Source organism: Nerophis ophidion, linkage group LG06 (genome assembly GCF_033978795.1).
Source record: "Nerophis ophidion isolate RoL-2023_Sa linkage group LG06, RoL_Noph_v1.0, whole genome shotgun sequence".
NCBI classification, from domain to species: domain Eukaryota; kingdom Metazoa; phylum Chordata; class Actinopteri; order Syngnathiformes; family Syngnathidae; genus Nerophis; species Nerophis ophidion.
The window spans coordinates 33,834,669-33,854,347 of record NC_084616.1 but is presented as its reverse complement, the minus strand read 5'-3'; the positions used below and the strand labels follow the sequence as shown (position 1 = coordinate 33,854,347).

At 42.3% G+C, this 19,679-nt stretch overlaps 1 protein-coding gene across 1 annotated transcript in view; it reads left to right on the top strand.

The window, feature by feature from the left end:
• The window catches only part of dip2ba (disco-interacting protein 2 homolog Ba), a 99,259-nt gene that overhangs the window by 62,083 nt on the left and 17,497 nt on the right, over positions 1-19,679 (top strand). Inside the window, exons 2-27 of the mRNA XM_061903483.1 lie at positions 4,136-4,207; positions 4,858-5,013; positions 5,124-5,249; positions 5,354-5,584; positions 7,506-7,634; positions 8,337-8,456; positions 8,523-8,720; positions 8,804-8,895; positions 8,974-9,084; positions 10,011-10,134; positions 10,350-10,459; positions 10,570-10,672; positions 10,749-10,813; positions 10,899-10,992; positions 11,083-11,202; positions 11,307-11,421; positions 12,237-12,376; positions 12,470-12,606; positions 13,950-14,030; positions 14,126-14,253; positions 14,392-14,506; positions 14,599-14,800; positions 14,950-15,062; positions 16,259-16,339; positions 16,465-16,588; positions 16,694-16,815. Coding sequence (XP_061759467.1) covers positions 4,136-4,207; positions 4,858-5,013; positions 5,124-5,249; positions 5,354-5,584; positions 7,506-7,634; positions 8,337-8,456; positions 8,523-8,720; positions 8,804-8,895; positions 8,974-9,084; positions 10,011-10,134; positions 10,350-10,459; positions 10,570-10,672; positions 10,749-10,813; positions 10,899-10,992; positions 11,083-11,202; positions 11,307-11,421; positions 12,237-12,376; positions 12,470-12,606; positions 13,950-14,030; positions 14,126-14,253; positions 14,392-14,506; positions 14,599-14,800; positions 14,950-15,062; positions 16,259-16,339; positions 16,465-16,588; positions 16,694-16,815 — 3,209 coding nt within the window. The remainder of the gene's footprint in view (positions 1-4,135; positions 4,208-4,857; positions 5,014-5,123; positions 5,250-5,353; positions 5,585-7,505; positions 7,635-8,336; positions 8,457-8,522; positions 8,721-8,803; positions 8,896-8,973; positions 9,085-10,010; positions 10,135-10,349; positions 10,460-10,569; positions 10,673-10,748; positions 10,814-10,898; positions 10,993-11,082; positions 11,203-11,306; positions 11,422-12,236; positions 12,377-12,469; positions 12,607-13,949; positions 14,031-14,125; positions 14,254-14,391; positions 14,507-14,598; positions 14,801-14,949; positions 15,063-16,258; positions 16,340-16,464; positions 16,589-16,693; positions 16,816-19,679) is intronic.

The following is a 19,679-nucleotide window of genomic DNA, read 5'->3' as shown; positions in this document are numbered from 1 at the left end:
GGGCAAGAAAACTCACCCCAGTGGGACGTCGGTGACAGTGACAATGATGACTATGAGAAACCTTGTAGAGGACCGCATATGTGGGCAACCCCCCACCCAGGGGACCGAAAGCAATGGATGTCGATTAGGTCTAACATGATACTGTGAAAGTTCAATCCATAGTGGATCCAACACAACAGTGAGAGTTTAGACCAAAGTGGATCCAACACAGTAGCGAGAGTCCTGTCCATAGTGGAGCCAACAGGAAACCATCCCAAGCAGAGGCGGATCAGCAGCGCAGAGATGTCCCCAGCCGAAAAAAAAAGGCGAGCGGTCCATCCTGGGTCCCGACTCTGGACGAGCGGTCCATCCTGGGTCCCGACTCTGGACAGCCAGTACTTCATCCATGGCCACCGGACCGGACCCCCTCCACAAGGGAGAGAAGGACAGAGGAGAAAAAGAAAAGAAACGGCAGATCCGCTGGTCTAAAAAGGGAGTCTATTTAAAGGCTAGAGTATACAAATGAGTTTTAAGGTGAGACGAGACTAATAGGGGATGGCGTGGCGCAGTGGAAGACTGGCCGTGCGCAACCCGAGGGTCCCTGGTTCAATCCCCACCTAGTACCAACCTCGTCACGTCTTTTGTGTCCTTGAGCAAGACACTTCACCCTTGCTCCTGATGGGTGCTGGTTAGCGCCTTGCATGGCAGCTCCCTCCATTAGTGTGTGAATGTGTGTGTGAATGGGCGAATGTGGAAGTAGTGTCAAAGGAGAAAAAGAAAAAGAAAAGAAATGGCAGATCAACTGATCTAAAAAGGGGGTCTATTTAAAGGCTAGAGTATACAAATGAGTTTTAAGGTGAGACTTAAAGGCTTCTACTGAGGTAGCATCTCGAACTGTTACCGGGAGGACATTCCAGAGTACTGGAGCCCAAATGGAAAACGTTCTATAGCCCGCAGACTTTTTTTGGGCTCTGGGAATCACTAATAAGCCGGAGTCCTTTGAACGCAGATTTCTTGCTGGGACATATGGTACAATACAATCGGCAAGATAGGCTGGAGCTAGACCGTGTAGTATTTTATATGTAAGTAGTAAAACCTAAAAGTCACATCTTAAGTGCACAGGATGCCAGTGCAGGTGAGCCAGTATAGGCGTAATATGATCAAACTTTCTTGTTCTTGTCAAAAGTCGAGCAGCTGCATTTTGTACTAACTGTAGTCTTTTAATACTAGACATGGGGAGACCCGAAAATAATACGTTACAGTAATTGAGACGAGACGTAACAAACGCATGGATAATGATCTTTGCGTCACTAGTGGACAGAATGGAGCGAATTTTAGCAATATTACGGAGATGAAAGAAGGCCGTTTTAGTAACATTCTTAATGTGTGACTCAAACGAGGGAGTTGGGTCGAAGATAATACCAAGATTCTTTACCGAGTCGCCTTGTTTAATTGTTTGGTTGTCAAATTTTAGTTGTATTATTAAATAGAGGTCGGTGTCTAGCAGGACCGATAATCAGCATTTCCGTTTTTTTGGCGTTAAATTGCAAAAAGATAGCGGACATTTATTGTTTAATTTCATTAAGACACGCCTCCAGCTGACTACAATCCGGTGTGTTGGTCAGCTTTAGGGGCATGTAGAGTTGGGTGTCATCAGCATAACAGTGAAAGCTAACAGCGTATTTGTGTATGATGTCACCTAGCGGCAGCATGTAAATGCTAAAGAGTGCAGGGCCAAGGACCGAACCCTGGGGAACTCCACACATTACGTTGACATAGTCCGAGGTCACGTCGTTATGGGAGACGCACTGCATCCTGTCAGTAAGATAGGAGTTAAACCAAGACAGGGCTAAGTCTGACATACCAATTCGTGTTTTGATATGCTCTAATAAAATATAATGATCGATGGTATCGAAAGCAGCGCTGAGATCGAGGAGCAGCAACATAGATGACGCATCAGAATCCATCGTTAGCAATAGATCATTAGTCATTTTTGCGAGGGCTGTCTCCGTAGAGTGATTTGTCCTAAAACTGGATTGAAAGGTTTCACATAGATTGTTAGACGTTAAGTGTTCATTTAGCTGCCCTGCAACGATTTTTTTGAGGATTTTCGAAATAAAGGTCAGGAGGTCATGGGGTCAGGATCGAGGTTAGGTCTTTTAAGGAGAGGATGAATAACCACTTTTTTTAATGCTACGGGAACAGTGCCAGAAGAAAGTGATAAGTTTATAATATACAGCATTGATGGACCTAATAATAAAAAGAACTCCTTGATAAGTTTCCAAGGAAATGGGCCAAGTAAACATGTTGTTTGTTTTATTCCATTTACACGTTTTAACAATTCTTCTGTTATTTCATCAAAGCGAGAGAAACTATTTTGGAAGGCAGTATCCGTCGTATATACAGTCGTATCTGTGTTAATAGAACCCAGTTGTAGCTGGGACGCATTGTCTTTAATCTCCTTTCTAATGAGTTCAATTTTCTTATTAAAGAATTTCATAAAGTCATCTGCTGAGTGGGTGGAGCTACTGCAAGGAGTCCCTTGTTGGGTTAGCGATGCTACCGTACTAAACAAAAATTTAGGATCGATTTTATTAAGGCGGATGAGATTTGAATGATAGGCAAAAGTCCAAAAAAAGGGCAATTTAAATGTTTTAAGGTTGCTACTCACTATCATGAGTTTGTTTTTAACAGAGATCTCACGATATTGCCACATTAGGGGTGTAACAATAGATCCAGCATGCATCTGTCTTTACCTTTCACACAGAAATGTTGATATGTAAAAGAGCAACTGGGCTTTTTTCCATATCAACATGGCATCCTGCAATCATGTAATTTGATGCACGGCGATGTCAGCGTTCGCATCTGATATGACGCCCAATTGTATGACAGCGACTAGCCGTCCATAGCTATCAACAAAACAGAGCGGAAAAAGTGATTGTCAGGTGTTGAAAGTCACACTTCGTTCGTGGTGTGAATGCTCTGATACACAGGCAACATCCCGCCTATGTCATGGCCCAGTTTGAGCCACACATGCCCCCCTTTCTGTCTTTGCTGTTGAACTTTGCACACATCCCTGTTTTTCCTCTCCATTCCATTGTTGTGTCATACACACACACACACACTGCAGGAAATGTTTCTTTCAGTTCATGCAGTGACTCTCACCATGTGTTTGACAACTTCCTCCTCCCCCCAAAAAGACTATCGCCCATATCTTCTTTCACCTCTTCTTTATCTTAGATTTTTCACCCTTCCCTCCTTAACCACCGTAGGTCGGAGCAGGGTCCCCTAGTTGTCACCAGTCAGTGTTGCTGAGGAGGTGTCAGAGGATTGATGCTAAGCATTCTTCTAGCTCGTTGCACTTGACATGGCGTTATCAGTGGAAACTGAGCAAGGGGAATAATAGGCAGAGCGAGGGTGATTGCAGGCAGCAGGGGATTGTTTGTATGTACAAGGGGAGTGTGATATGTATGTAAGGTAATAGGATAGGGGTGTGCCCACCATTGGTGCTCAAGCACGTTCTCCATTCTGGGGTCTGTGTTTGTCTAGTGGACTTTGTCCCCCCCTCTCTGTTGTTGTCTGACAAACCGTGGTTTTGTAGAGACTCACTGGATACATGAGGAAGAGGCGTGCCTGGGTATACAGTTGGGAGTGAAAGGGGGGACTGATAAAAGTTCCATGTGAATTTGTGTTCACATGGCTTCCTCTCTTTTTTCTCCGCTCACCATCTTAACTATGCATGATAACTTTTGCTTAGGTCATTGTTCTCATTGTTCTTTGCCAGGCACAGTTATCTGCAAGTTCTGTAATCGTATTTAGGTTTCGTAGGCTAAAGGAGGTTTTGGTGCGCTCATCATGTTTATTCACTGGCGCTAATATAAAGGCAAACAATGGTGTTATCTTCTTTACTAAGAAGTACATGTTCTGAGCGCTCACCCTCCCCAGCATGTGGTGTTCAGTTGATTTAGTGTAAAGAGGATTATTATTATCATGACTGACTCAACCCCGCTAAATATATTAGCTATAATATTGTGTTCAGGTAAAAGTGGTGTTGTGCTGTCTTGATGTGTGTATGTGTGTGTGTGCTTACTTGGCTGATGTTTGTGCTACAATTGTAATAAATGTAACAGTGTGGTGTTGCTGTCTTCTCTCCTAGGTGACATCACACAGAAAGGGTTTGAGAAGAAAAGAGCCAAGCTGCTGGCTTCTTACATCCCCCATTTGCCCAGTAAGAGCAATGTTTGTTTTAATTCTAATCACACTTCACTATTGTTAAACACTTCTAAAGGAGGCTTAAAAGTCATAAGTTATATTGCAATTTCCAAATGTAATGTGTTGTCTAGCTCTGTTTTGGAAACCCAAGTACTGTAACATCACTTGGTGAATGTCTTTGTCCAACTTTTTCACTGACATATCTGACACTTTGGGACACTCTAGTGGTCACTAGTAAAATTGCACATACAACATCTTTACTATTTTCTGATCTTCTCCCAGTAGAAAAACAACACTGTCTAAAAAATATCTGATGTAAAATACCCCAAGAATCCTGTTTTTTGTAGTCACCAAACACCGCATTTCATGTGTACATTCATCTCTAGCTCTAGCTATACCTTTTTGGCATCCGTAGTTTATATCTCGGTTGTCTTGGAAACCCAGGCTCTCACCTAAAGCAAAACTACCCTAGTTCCATACTCATTTAACAATTTGAATAGAATTTTCAGAGGGTATGTAGCAGTGCTAAATTTTGAGACTTTCTTGGTGCAACATGTAATTATTTCTCTGTGCTGTTATTAAATCATTATTCAAAGCATTATGTTCTGTTTGTTTTTTTGTAACATTTATTTTACTATGTTGATAAGTCACAACTTTACTTTCCAGATGTGGATGTGACTTTGCCAGATGTGCAGCTTTCCCCGGGCCACAGTGGCGACCCCACTCCAAGTCCAGAGGCCCCGGGACCCTCAACATCTTCAGCCTCCAGACACCACCGTGCACACCGCAGTGGAGGGGCCAGAGATGAGCGCTACAGATCAGGTACATACACTTTGTACATGAAGAACCCAACCAACCATAAATAATAAATCATAAGCTTATTAGCATTTTCTTACACTCACATGTCTCGTTCTCTATATTTATTTGTGTAGACATTCACACAGAAGCTGTGCAGGCAGCACTGGCCAAACACAAAGAGGAAAAGATGGCACTGCCCATGCCAACCAAGAGACGCTCAGCCTTTGTTCAGTCTCCAAGTGACGCTTGCACACCTCCAGGTAAAAATTTTTTCTAAAAGTGTGGAATATCTCTTACTTAAGTCTTCATTTGACTATTGATCAAGGAGACCCACTTTAAGTTATTTTTTCGTTCTTTCCACCAGACACATCTTCTGCATCAGAGGATGAGGGCTCATTGCGCAGAAAGGCCGCCCTGAGTGCGGCTCTTGCTCAGGGCCTGCAGAGCCCTGATTACTGGATCAATCGTTCCGTCCAAAGTTCCTCCACATCCTCATCGGCGTCCTCCACCCTCTCCCATGGAGAGCCCAAAAGCCAGCCTCAGCCCCAGCCTGCTGCTTCCTTATTGGCTGACGTACTAGCCCACACCCGCATAGGTACATCCAACAAACAGCACAGATTACCTCATTCATTGAATTTACAGTCGTCCCTCCCCACATTGAGTGTCAATTATAGCGGCTTCAACACATTGCAGATTGTTATTAAGTACTTTGTTTATTTTTTTAAGTATATTCTATATTTTTTGGTCCGAAATTAAACACTTCTAAGCATTAAAATTGGCAAATACCCACAGCATCTACAAAACTCAAAACCAGTGAAGTTGGCACGTTGCGTAAATCGTAAATAAAACAGAATACAAAGATTTGCAAATCTCTTTTAACCTGTATTCAATTGAATACACTGCAAAGACAAGATATGTAATGTTCAAACTGGTAAACTGTTATTTTTTGCAAATATTAGCTCATTTGGAAAAGTTGATGCCTGCAACATGTTTCAAAAAAGCTTGCAGAAGTGGCAAAAAGGACAGAAAATGGTGAGGAATGCTCATCAAACACTTATTTGGAACAACCCACAGATGAACAGGCTAGTTGGGAACAGGTGGGTGCCATTATTGGGTATAAAAGCAGCTTCCATGAAATGCTCAGTCATTCACAAACAAGGATGAGGCGAGGGTCACCACTTTGTGAACAAATGCGTGCGCAAAATTGTCGAACAGTTTAAGAACAACATTTTCTCAACAAGCTATTGCAAGGAATTTAGGGGTATCACCATCTACGGTACGTCATATTATCAAAAGGTTCAGATAATCTGGAGAAATCACTGCATGTAAGCACAACGCGGAGAACCAACATTGAATGCCCATGACCTTTGATCCCTCAGGCGGTACTGCATCAAAAAGTGTTCTGCGGTCTGACGAGTCCACATTTCAAATAGTTTTTAGGAACTGTTGACGTTGTGTCCTCCGGACCAAAGAAGAAAACAACCATCCGGACTTTTATAGGCGCAAAGTTCAAAAGCCCGCATCTGTGATAGTATGGGGGTGTATTTTTTACCCAAGGTATGGGTAACTTACACATCTGAGAAGGCACCATTAATGCTGAAACGTACATACAGGTTTTGGAGCAAGCTCATCTAAAATGGACTGATGCAAAGTGAAAAAGTATTCTGTGGTCTGACAATACCACATTTCAAATTGTTTTTGGATACTGTGGACGTTGTGTCCTCCGGACCAAAGAAGAAAAGAACCATCCGGACTGTTGTAGGCGCAAAGTTCAAAAGCCAGCATTTGTGATGGTATGGGGGTGTATTAGTACTCAAGACATGGGTAACTTATACATCTGGGAAGGCACCATTTAATACTGAAAGGTACATATGTTGCCATCCAAGCAGCGTCTTTTTCTATTTCAGCAAGACAATGCGAAGCCACATTCTGCATGTGTTACAGCAGTTTGGCTTCATAGTAAAAGAGTGCGGGTACTAGACTGGCCTGCCTGTAGTCCAGACCTGTCTCCCATTGAAAATGTGTGGCGCATTATCAAGTGTAAAATACGACAACCGGGACTGTTGAACAACTCAAGCCGTACCTAAGGCAAGATAGGGAAACAATTCTACCTGAAAAGTTTCAAAAATTGTTCTCCTCAGTTCCCAAACGTTCACTGAGTGTTGTTGAAAGGAAAGATGATATAACAAAGTGGTAAAAGTATTATTCAGTATTATAGCCACCGATTGGCTCAGCCTGAGGCAGCATTCTATGTTGAATTAATACAAAAGGTTACTAAAGGGTGTTATTCGTTGTCGAGAGAACTTTCATAATGTTAGAAAACTTATTTAGAAGATAACACATTTTTTTATGTTCTAGATATGAAGATGTTTGATTTGCAATTAATAAATCCCACATTGCGGAAATTAATTAATTGCAGTCATGTCTGAAACCAATTAACAGAGATAAACAAAACATGATTGTATGCTCAGTTTATGGTTCAGCCATAAACATTCTGTCTGTTTATCTCCCATTAGAAAACAGTGTCCCTCCAGATGTCACAGCCTCTACTCCTCAAGACAGAAGTTCGAAGGTGGACCTTCCTCCTGCTGTTAGGGGCATGAGTCGTGGGCAGAGCCGCTGTAGCATACTTGATACTGCTGACGGTATGCACACACACATACACACACTCGTACACGGTGTTAGGTAGGTGGTTTAAGATCATTGTCTGTACAGAAACAAATAATCACCTCTAATTCAAAATATAGAAACACATTAAACTTGATTATTAGTCATTTATTTGCTATTCATTGCAGTTGAATTACAAATTTCTCTTCTGCATTCAGCGTTTTTTCAACAATATTGTGGTGATGACACTATTGGTGTGTGTTTTAATCATTCAAGCGTCTGTAAACTTTACCAACAACCTCATGTTGCTATAATTTGAATGCTGCTAATCACCGATATTTTGTGTTCTTTCTTCTGGGTCCATTAATCCGTTCGTGTCTTGCCTTTCATTTAAAAAAGGAAAGAGAAAAGGTAATTTAAATCGAAACCTGAGATGGGGAGGGTATGCTGAAGAGGCCTGTGTCGGCTTGCTTTCCAGCCTGTCCGTCTATGTGTGTGTTTCGTTGACTAAGACTTAGCGACTTAGAGAACTTTCCATGTTCAGCTTGCCTTCAGCTCTTCCAACTTGTGTCTTTCCAAGTAGCAAATTCTCCTTTCAAATCTTTCCTGCTCCAGATTTTGATCTTGAATGTTAGCTTGTTTTCAAGAACCTGTGTAACTTTGGATATTTGTGTTAGATTTGTATGCATAAAGGAGTTTTGTTTTTGTTACATTAGTAAATGTCCTTTGTATTTGTCCAGGTGTGCCTGTTAACAGCAGAGTGTCCACTAAAATTCAGCAGCTGCTAAACACATTGAAGCGGCCTAAAAGACCACCACTCAGTGAATTCTTCCTTGATGACTCTGAAGAAATAGTAGAAAGTGAGCAAAAATTCATTATGACAGATGACATCTATAACTAGTAATCTTAACCTTGGTTTCCTCCAGTTCCCCAGCCAGACCCCAACACCCCAAAGCCCGAGGGGCGTCAAATCATCCCGGTAAAGGGGGACCCCCTTGGTGTTGTTAGTAACTGGCCGCCTGCCTTGCAAGCAGCCCTGGCCCGCTGGGGTGCCACCCAAGCCAAAAGTCCTGCCCTTACAGCTCTGGATATCACAGGCAAACCCCTCTACACTGTCACATATGGTGAGTAATGATTTACCCTCTCAATCTTTTTTACTACTCCTGTGCAAAAAATTAAACCCTCGATTGAAATTTTCTTGTTACAGGCAAACTGTGGAGTCGCAGTCTAAAACTGGCCTACACTCTACTCAATAAACTGGGCACAAAGACAGAACCTGTTCTACAACCTGGAGATCGAGTAAGAGCATGTTAATCTTTTCAAAGTGTGCACATTCGATGCACACCATCTTGAAATTAATAATCTCTTGTATCTTAGGTGGCGTTGGTTTACCCTAACAGTGATCCCGGAATGTTCTGGGTAGCGTTCTATGGATGTTTGCTGGCTGAGGTTATTCCAGTGCCTATTGAGGTACCGCTGTCCAAACAGGTAAGGACATGAATCACATTAAGCAATTTATCTTTGGTATTTCAGTTATACATCAATATCGTTTACTAGAAAACCATTAGATCAATGTATGACTTGTACTTTCAAACACTCGTCCTTTGTTTATCTCTGTTAACTGGTTCCAAATATCAATCAATCAACGTTTACTTATATAGCCCTAAATCACGAGTGTCTCAAAGGGCTGCACAAGCCACAACGACATCCTCGGCTCAGATCCGACATCATGGCAAGAAAAAACTCAACCCAATGGGATGACAATGAGGATTTTTTTCTTTCCTCTTTTCCTTCTCTCTCTCTTTTCCCTCTCTCTCTCTTTTCCCTCTCTCTCTTCTCTGGACCACAATGTGGAGTACAAATATGACTGACGATAAATTAATTTCCGTGAAGAAGGAATCATTAATTAAATATCAAATATTTTAATATCTAGAACATAGAAAAAGTGTTTACGGCCTTCTAAATGCATTTTCAACCTTATGAGAGCCTTGTAGACATGAAAAAACACATTTTCATCACTTTCACACTCATTTAATCCAATACATTAGGATGAGCCAGGTAGCGGCCAAAATACTAAACAAAGCACTCTGATTGGTTTGGTCTCATCTAGTGGCCAATACAAGTATTTTATTGACATTGGTAGCTTATATTGCCATTTAATGCTTAAAAAGGCATAAATGAAAAAATACTTTAAAAAATCTGCAAAGTGGTGAAGTGGCAATATTTGAAGCACGATTTGGCGAGGGACGACTGTAATTTTATTTTGAGAAAAGCAATTAATATGTGCTCCCATTCACCAATAGCTACGACTATGTACAGGGTATATTTTATAGACTTTTTTTGAGCATAAATATGATTTGTAATTGAACTCATCAATTCCAGCATATCATACATTTCTTTACCTCTCCCTGTAGGATGCAGGCAGCCAGCAGATCGGCTTCCTATTAGGAAGCTGCGGTGTCGGCCTCGCACTGACCAGTGAGGTCTGTCTTAAAGGTCTGCCCAAGACACCAAATGGAGAGATTATCCAGTTCAAAGGTCAGCCGGCCTTAATACTGTTGGTTCAGCAGTGGTCATAAGTTTCTAAGTGGGCCCATTGCAGTAAATTATAGTGTAATGTTTGGGGTCTTTGTGTGATTGGCTGGTCTGGTTTTCTCTGATTTTGCAAACTAAACTTTATTTTAGTGTGGTATAATTTGTTTCGCAAGGTAACTTTTTAAATGTGTCAGCTAAAATACTTCCATTGTCATCAGGATGGCCACGAATGAAATGGGTGGTGACAGACACCAAGTACCTGACTAAACCCTCCAAAGACTGGCAGCCTCATATTCCCACAGCTAACACAGACACCGCCTACATTGAGGTAGTTTTCCTTCTGAAATGTGTTCCGTCACTTATTGTTAAATATACTGTCGATCTCTTCAACCTGGTTCATATCTCAACATATTTTTTGTGTTTTTCTGTCTATTGAAGTACAAAGCGAGTAAGGAGGGAACAGTGATGGGAGTCGCTGTTTCCAAGATCTCCATGCTGACTCACTGTCAAGCCCTGACTCAGGCCTGTAATTACTGTGAAGGTCAGTGCTTCACATCCTTTTTCATCCTTGTTTATCTCTCTCTAGTCTCCTAATGTTTTCTTGCTTTTCATGCCAGGGGAGACTTTGGTTAATGTGCTGGACTGTAAAAAGGATATGGGTTTGTGGCATGGTGTTTTAACGGTGAGATTAGTGCCACCAACTCTAGAGTTAAAAGACTAATTAACAGCCAACTGTGTTGTTGACGATATTTATTTGTTCCCCACAGAGTGTCATGAACAGAATCCACACCATCACCGTACCATATGCTGTCATGAAAGCCTGTCCGATATCCTGGGTGCAGAGAGTCCACATTCACAAAGGTTTAAGTTAACCTAAGTTGTTTTCAATATTGCTTTTGAAATAATGGATGTAAAATGTGGCATGCTCTAATCTGTACTCTTGTCATACAGCTCGTGTGGCCTTGGTGAAGTGCCGAGACCTTCACTGGGCAATGATGGCCCACAAAGAGCAGAGAGACACCAACCTGTCCTCCATACGAATGCTTATAGTCGCTGACGGAGCTAACCCATGTAATTCTCTTCCTGTTTTTAAATGGCCTACTATATAATGTGGAAATGTTTATTTGGCTTGTTTTGTGTTGTTCATTACACGTTCCATCTTTTTGTGTTATTAGGGTCTGTGTCGTCATGTGATGCCTTCCTGAATGTGTTCCAGTCTCATGGTCTAAAGCCTGAAGTAATCTGTCCTTGTGCCACCTCTCCCGAGGCCTTGACAGTGGCCATACGCAGGTACAGTACGTCCAGTCACACCAGTAGACAATTTCAAAGCTTAGTTTTTGGTTATTAATAAAAACATTTCAGCTTCTTTTCATTATGCACTCTGGTAAACTTTTCCCATTTTCACAGTTTTTTTTTTGGTTTAATTTTATTTTCACAATGTGCCCAAATGGCCCCTTTGCCACAATGCTTTTAGAGCTCTTGCTCAGGCTCTTTATTTGACCTATCACAACTTTATTGAGCTTTGGTGCCTTCCTGTCACGAGTGGACAATGGTAATTAAAGAAAGAAAAGGGGGTTTTATTATAGCAAGACCTAACCAATGCGTTATAACAGTCAGTTGCGTATAATCTTTTGGGAGTCACGCAACTGTCTGACAGACTGAAGTCGGAACTGAAACAGGCAAAATGTAACAAAATGTGTACCTAGATAGCAGCGAAGGGTGCAAAGCTATTCGAGGGCAAAAATGCATGCATGTTGGCTTGTCTGTTGGTCACTTTCTTGGAGAGGAGGGCACTGATGTGATAATGCATTTTCTCCAAATATTTTCATGATCTATCAGTGAAATCCCAAATGTTGACTTGTTGGATTGGTGACCCCTGATTTAGTGTGTCATAAAAGGGATGTTTTTTTTCAGTTGACCACCTCATGTAAATCATGACTACAGTTGCAGGAAGTAGACAAAGGAACAAAGACACATACTTCTGTTTTCACAACTAACTGCCATGATTCAGTGGACTGGTTACAGACCACAGCACAATGTGACCTTTTGGCTGCCTTCCTGTCTGGTACAACCCACGCTATCGCTTACTTTGCCCCTCTCTGCAGGCCTGGTGCACGGGGAGCTCCTCTACCAGCCAGGGCCATTCTGTCCATGGGCGGGCTGAGCCATGGCGTGATCAGAGTTAACACAGAGGACAAAAATTCAGCCTTAACTGTTCAAGACGTGGGCCATATCATGCCTGGAGGTTAGCCACAGAAGCTGCTACACATTATATACAGTAACCACTGCCGGCATCATAATACAATATCAAAGTGTTTGACCTTGATGTGTTTTTCAGCTCTGATGTGCATCGTGAAACCAGACGGGTCTCCGCAGCTGTGCAAAACTGATGAGATAGGAGAGATTGTGATCAGCTCCCGAGCGGGAGGCACCATGTACTACGGTCTTCCTGGTGTCACCAAAAATACATTTGAGGTCTGTCAAAACCCCCAACTTTAAATGACTTCTACTGAAAAAAAATTTCTCCAACAATTAACAGTAAATATAGATCAGCATCAACTCACTTATTTCAGGGCTTATAAACTTTTAATTGATGGCAGTAAATGCATCTTGACACACGGTTAATTGGGAGACCGGTCATTACACCTATAAAAATGAAAATGAAAAAGATTGTGGATTTGCCTGTCCTTTGCATCCTTAAAGGCCTACTGAAATGAGATTTTCTTATTCAAACGGGGATTGCAGGTCCATTCTGTGTGTCATACTTGATCATTTTGCGATATTGCCATATTTCTGCTGAAAGGATTTAGTAGAGAACATCGACGATAAAGTTCGCAACTTTAGGTCTGTAATAAAAAAGCCTTGCCTTTACCGGAAGTAGCAGACTACGTGCACCTCACGTCACTGGTTGTAGGGCTCCTCACATCCTCACATTGTTTACAATCATAGCCAGCAGCAGCTAGAGCTATTCGGGCCGAGAAAGCGACAATTTCCCCATTAATTTGAGCGAGGATGAAAAATTTGTGAATAAGGAAGTTTAGAGTGAAGGCCTAGGAAAAAAAATTTTTAAAAAACAAGGCAAGGGCAGTGAGAGCGATTCAGATGTTTTTAGACACATTTACTAGGATAATTCTGTGAAATCCCTTATCTGCCTATTGTGTTGCTAGTGTTTTAGAGAGTTAAATAGTACCTTAAAGTCTTAGGAGTGTGGCCACGGGTGTTTTGACGCCAGAGTCTCTGAGAGAAGTCACGGCAGCTGCAGGAAGATGCTGGCTCTGCTGATCTCCGGTAGTAGGCGACTTATTTCCACAATTTTCCCACCGAAAACTGCTGTTTGACATGTAGTGGAGATCCATGTTCGCTTGACCGCTCTGATCCATAGTAAAGCTTCACCTCCGGGAATTTTAAACAAGGAAACACCGTGTGTTTGTGTGGCTTATGGCTAAAAGCTTCCCATCTCCATCTTTCTACTTTGACTTCTCCGTTATTAATTGAACAAATTGCAAAAGATTCAGCAACACAGATGTCCAAAATACTGTGTAATTGCGCGATGAAAAGAGACGACTTTTAGCCGTAAGTGGTGCTGGGCTAATATGTCCCCTCCAACCAATAACGTCAAAAACACGCGTCATCATTTCAACAGGAAACTCCGCGGAAAATTTAAAATGGTAATTTAGTAAACTAAACCGGCCCTATTGGCATGTCTTGCAATGTTAAGATTTCATCATTGATATATAAACAGACTGCGTGGTCGGTAGTAGTGGGTTTCAGTAGGCCTTTAACTGTTGTTGCGTTCCACAAGTGTTTTTATTTTTTAGGTGATCCCTGTCAACCAATCTGGAGCGCCATTAGGAGAAGTTCCCTTCAGCCGTACTGGTCTGCTTGGATTTGTCGGACCAGTAAGGCACATTTATACAGAAATAAACCATGAATATGTTTACATTTAGTAGATAAATCACATGGTGCTGAGATGGGCCTTCTGTGTCTTCCGCAGGGCAGCCTAGTATTTGTTGTGGGGAAGATCGAGGGGTTGCTGATGGTGAGCAGGCGACGCCATAACGCTGACGACCTGGTGGCTACCGCTCTCGCAGTGGAACCTGTCAAAACAGTTTACAGGGGGAGGTGAACAACTGCCTGTTTTATGTTTTATTCACTGCTGTGTGCCTCTGTATTTACTTTAATATTTATTGGTGTATGTTTCGGTCGGGGATATCTGAAGTGTCTTTTTTTTTTTTTTTTTTTTTTTTGTGGTTTGTCCAGAATCGCTGTGTTCTCAGTTACAGTGTTTTATGACGAGAGGATCATAATTGTAGCAGAGCAGCGTCCTGATGCCAGTGAAGAGGACAGTTTCCAATGGATGAGTCGAGTTCTGCAGGTATGTTTGCTGAAGTTATTACACTATTTTTATGTAAACGTCTCCCTTTTATCTGGCATGCTTAAATGACAAGATGCATATTTTACTCGCAGGCCATCGACAGTATCCACCAGGTAGGCCTGTACTGCCTTGCCCTGGTTCCAGCAAACACCCTCCCAAAGACCCCACTCGGAGGCATCCATATCTGTGAAACCAAGCAGAACTTTCTGGAGGGAAACCTGCACCCCTGCAATATTCTCATGTGTCCGCACACTTGTGTTACCAACATGCCCAAACCACGGCAGAAGTTGCCTGGTGAGTTTATTAGCATTAAAGATGGATGGATAGTACTTTATTTATTCCTTCAGGAAAATAAAAAATTTAATTAAATGAAACTCGTTAATTTTTCATTGTTTTGTGGTTTGTTCTTTTGATTCAAATGACCATGCATGTGATCTGTTTAGTGGATGTTGGTCCAGCTTCTATGCTGGTGGGCAACCTCGTGGCAGGAAAACGCATCGCCCAGGCCACAGGTAGAGAACTGGGTGTAGTGGAGGACCAGGATCTGATTAGAAAGGTACTGCCGGCCATTGTACATTGCGCATCTATCTAAGAGCTATACTAAAATGCTGCTAATATTAAAGCAAAAAGACATGTCAGGGATCTTTTAATGTGTGTCTTACCCTAAAATGTGTATTATTCTGCCTTTTATTCCACTTGGGTTGACATACAGCTCTGTATGTGGCCCACGATAATGGTAAGAGTCTAGTCTGGCCCAGCTTCTGCTTCTGCTGCTTCTTCTGTCAATCAGACTTTCTCGAGGCCCAATGAGCACCTTGGCTCGGAGCCCAGAGATCACTCCTTGGCCTGGCTCTTTAGCCAGCAGGGGTCCACACTCCCCACACATACACAGATAATAGGATGTAAAGTGATAGGCTTAAAATGAACTTACATAGTGTACTCTTTATTGGCTACCTTTTTACAAAGCTAGCTGGCCAGCAGCTTAAGAGCATTGCCATACCATGACATAAAACTAGACACACACACACACACACACACACCAATTTTTTCATCTACTCCAAGTAAGCTTCTACATATTCACAAAATGCAACGCAACTAAAAGACAACCATAACTATGTAACAATGTAATATAAGATAAAACAACTAAGGAGTCGGAAGGTCTGTTTTGGTGTACACTGCTGCTCGCTGTGTCCGCTCCTGTGTGTGTGTGTGCGCGCGTATGAATATAGCATGGCTTTGCCAAGTGGTCCGAGCAGCCATGTCTGCATGACCCACACTTCCCATTTCCTGACAAGTGTGTCTGACCAGGGGTGGATGGTACCCATCTTTCCTATGATTGTTACGAATATTGTCAACACTGGTCGGTGCGTAATCTCTTCTTGTTTTGTTTCACTTAGCTTTGTAATGTTCACTTAGTACCTTTGCGTTAATATATTTTTCGTTCTTGCTTTAGCATTTCTCTAAAGTTACTTTAACCCTCTGAAAGACCTGTATATGGCTTTTAAGCAGGTGCAGATGGTCCCAGCATGATCTGGCATAACAACCCTCTCTAGACACCGCCACAGGCTTGTGTTCATCGCGTGTGTCAGAGCCAACTCACAACCAACCATTACAGAATATCTGTAGTAAATGTCCTTGTGTCTGTTAAAAAATGACACAAAATATATTTGTCACCACTGACAGGGATGACAACATTTAAATTGTATTCCTCTCCTATGTTGTTTCTTTTAAATGGACTTTCATTCTTTACAGCACCAGTTCTTATCTGAATCACTGCAGTGGAGAGCCCAGACTGACCCAGACCATGTTCTTTATGTGCTTCTGAATGCAAAGGTAGAGTAAACAAGTATTGGTACACACACACGCATCCTAGCCATCAGAAAAAGTAGTCACTAGGATAATGGATAGGTCCATTTTGGAAAATGGAAGTTGATTTTGATTCTTGTTTTTTGCTTCAGGGGGTGGCAGTGTGCACAGCCACCTGTGCTCAGCTACACAAACGAGCAGAGAAAATAACAGCCACGCTCATGGAGCGAGGAGGCCTCAACACAGGAGACAATGTGGTGCTGCTTTATCCCCCAGGTAAAGATATATAAACATCCACTAAGCCTTCATCTTCAGTTCTCAGATAGAAATAGAAGAATGGTTTTATGAGCAAGCCTTCCCTTGTGTCTGCTTCTGCTACAGGCATTGACCTCATCGCTGCCTTCTATGGTTGTCTTTATGCTGGCGTTATACCTGTGACTGTTAGACCCCCCCACCCACAAAACCTGGCTGCCACTCTCCCCACTGTCCGTATGATTATTGATGTGAGTATGCACAAACACACTCCCTAAACATACAGTGAAAGCCCAAACGTGGCCACATTATGATAAATGGGTTGTACTTGTATAGCGCTTTTCTACCTTCAAGGTACTCAAAGCGCTTTGACACTACTTCCACATTTACCCATTCACACACACATTCACACACTGATGGAGGGAGCTGCCATGCAAGGCGCCAACCAGCACCCATCAGGAGCAAGGGTGAAGTGTCTTGCTCAGGACACAACGGACGTGACGAGGTTGGTACTAGGTGGGATTTGAACCAGGGACCCTCTGGTTGCGCACGGCCACTCGCGCACTGCGCCACGCCGTCCCCATTATGTTGATGTATTTGGAGAAAAGGTATTCTTCAGTTGGCAATGACAAATGCCATTAAGTGTAAGATGTTATGATAACCCATATGCTCATCTCGGGCCCAAAACGGGCATTAAATGTGTTCCTTATGTGATATTATCCTTCAGTTTGAAGGTTTGCAGTATGAGTTTTTGCTAGGGTGTTACTATTGTTAAAATTGCATTGTATTTTCAATTTTAATGTTGTTAAGAAGGATCCAAACATAAAGTTTACACACTCTTTCGGGCCCATTTACTCCAATTACGACTGCTGTTGTTTAACAGACGCTTAATTCTGGTATATTACTCTCTTTTTTTTCCATTAAAACCAAATGAATGTCATTCTTGACGATGACAAGAATAAAAAAAACAACACTCATATCAAACAGCACGCACGCACACACGCACACGCACACGCACGCACACACACACACACGTGTATATATGTGTATGTATATATGTATGTGTATACTGTATATGTATATAATATATCAATCAATCACTTTACTTATATAGCCTTAAATCACTAGTGTCTCAAAGGGCTGCACAAACCACAACACAAACCACTACGACATCCTCGGTAGGCCCACATAAGGGCAAGGAAAACTCACACCCAGTGGGACGTCGGTGACAATGATGACTATGAGAACCTTGGAGAGGAGGAAACCAATGGATGTCGAGCGGGTCTAACATGTTACTGTGAAAGTTCAATCCATAACCGATCCAACACAGTCGCGAGAGTCCAGTCCAAAGCGGATCCAACACAGCAGCGAGAGTCCCGTTCACAGCGGAGCCAGCAGGAAAACATCCCAAGCGGAGGCGGATCAGCAGCGCAGAGATGTCCCCAGCCGATACACAGGCAAGCAGTACATGGCCACCGGATCGGACCGGACCCCCTCCACAAGGGAGAGTGGGACATAGGAGAAAAAGAAAAGAAACGGCAGATCAACTGGTCTAAAAAGGGAGTCTATTTAAAGGCTAGAGTATACAAATGAGTTTTAAGGTGAGACTTAAATGCTTCTACTGAGGTGGCATCTCAAACTTTTACCGGGAGGGCATTCCAGAGTACTGGAGCCCGAAATGAAAACGCTCTATAGCCCGCAGACTTTTTTTGGGCTTTGGGAATCACTAATAAGCCGGAGTCCTTTGAACGCAGATTTCTTGCCGGGACATATGGTACAATACAATCGGCAAGATAGGATGGAGCTAGACCGTGTAGTATTTTATACGTAAGTAGTAAAACCTTAAAGTCACATCTTAAGTGCGCAGGAAGCCAGTGCAGGTGAGCCAGTACAGGCGTAATGTGATCAAACTTTCTTGTTCTTGTCAAAAGTCTAGCATCCGCATTTTGTACCAACTTCTAATCTTTTAATGCTAGACATAGGGAGACCCGAAAATAATAGGTTACAGTAATCGAGGCGAGACGTAACAAACGCACGGATAATGATCTCAGCGTCTTTAGTGGACAGAATGGAGCGAATTTTAGCGATATTACGGAGATTAAAGAAGGCCGTTTTAGTAATGCTTTTAATGTGTGCCTCAAAGGAGAGAGTAGGGTCAAAGATAATACCCAGATTCTTTACTGAGTCGCCTTGTTTAATTGTTTGGTTGTCAAATGTTAGAGTTGTGTTATTAAATAGAGGTCGGTGTCTAGCAGGACCGATAATCAGCATTTCCGTTTTTTTGGCGTTGAGTTGCAAAAAGTTAACGGACATCCATTGTTTAATTTAATTAAGACACGCCTCCAGCTGACTACAATCCGGCGTGTTGGTCAGCTTTAGGGGCATGTAGAGTTGGGTGTCATCAGCATAACAGTGAAAGCTAACACCGTATTTGCGTATGATGTCACCTAGCGGCAGCATGTAGATGCTGAAGAGTGCAGGGCCAAGGACTGAACCCTGGGGAACTCCACACGTTACCTTAACGTAGTCCGAGGTCACATTGTTACGGGAGACGCACTGCATCCTATCAGTAAGATAAGAGTTAAACCAAGACAGGGCTAAGTCTAACATACCAATTCGTGTTTTGATACGTTCTAATAAAATATTATGATCGACGGTATCGAAGGCAGCGCTAAGATCGAGGAGCAGCAACATAGATGACGCATCAGAATCCATCGTTAGCAATAGATCATTAGTCATTTTTGCGAGGGCTGTCTCCGTGGAGTGATTTGCCCTGAAACCGGATTGAAAGGTTTCACATAGATTGTTAGACGCTAAGTGTTCATTTAACTGCTCCGCAACAATTTTTTCGAGGATTTTTGAAATAAAGGGAAGGTGAGACACCGGTCGGTAGTTTACCATGAGGTCAGGAACGAGGTTAGGTCTTTTAAGAAGAGGATGAATAACCGCTTTTTTGAATGCTAGGGGAACAGTGCCCAAAGAAAGTGATAAGTTTATAATATTTAGCACTGATGGACCTAATAATACAAAGAGCTCCTTGATCAGTTTCCCAGGAAGAGGGTCAAGTAAACATGTTTGTTTCATTCCATTTACACGTTGTAACAATTCCTCTAAT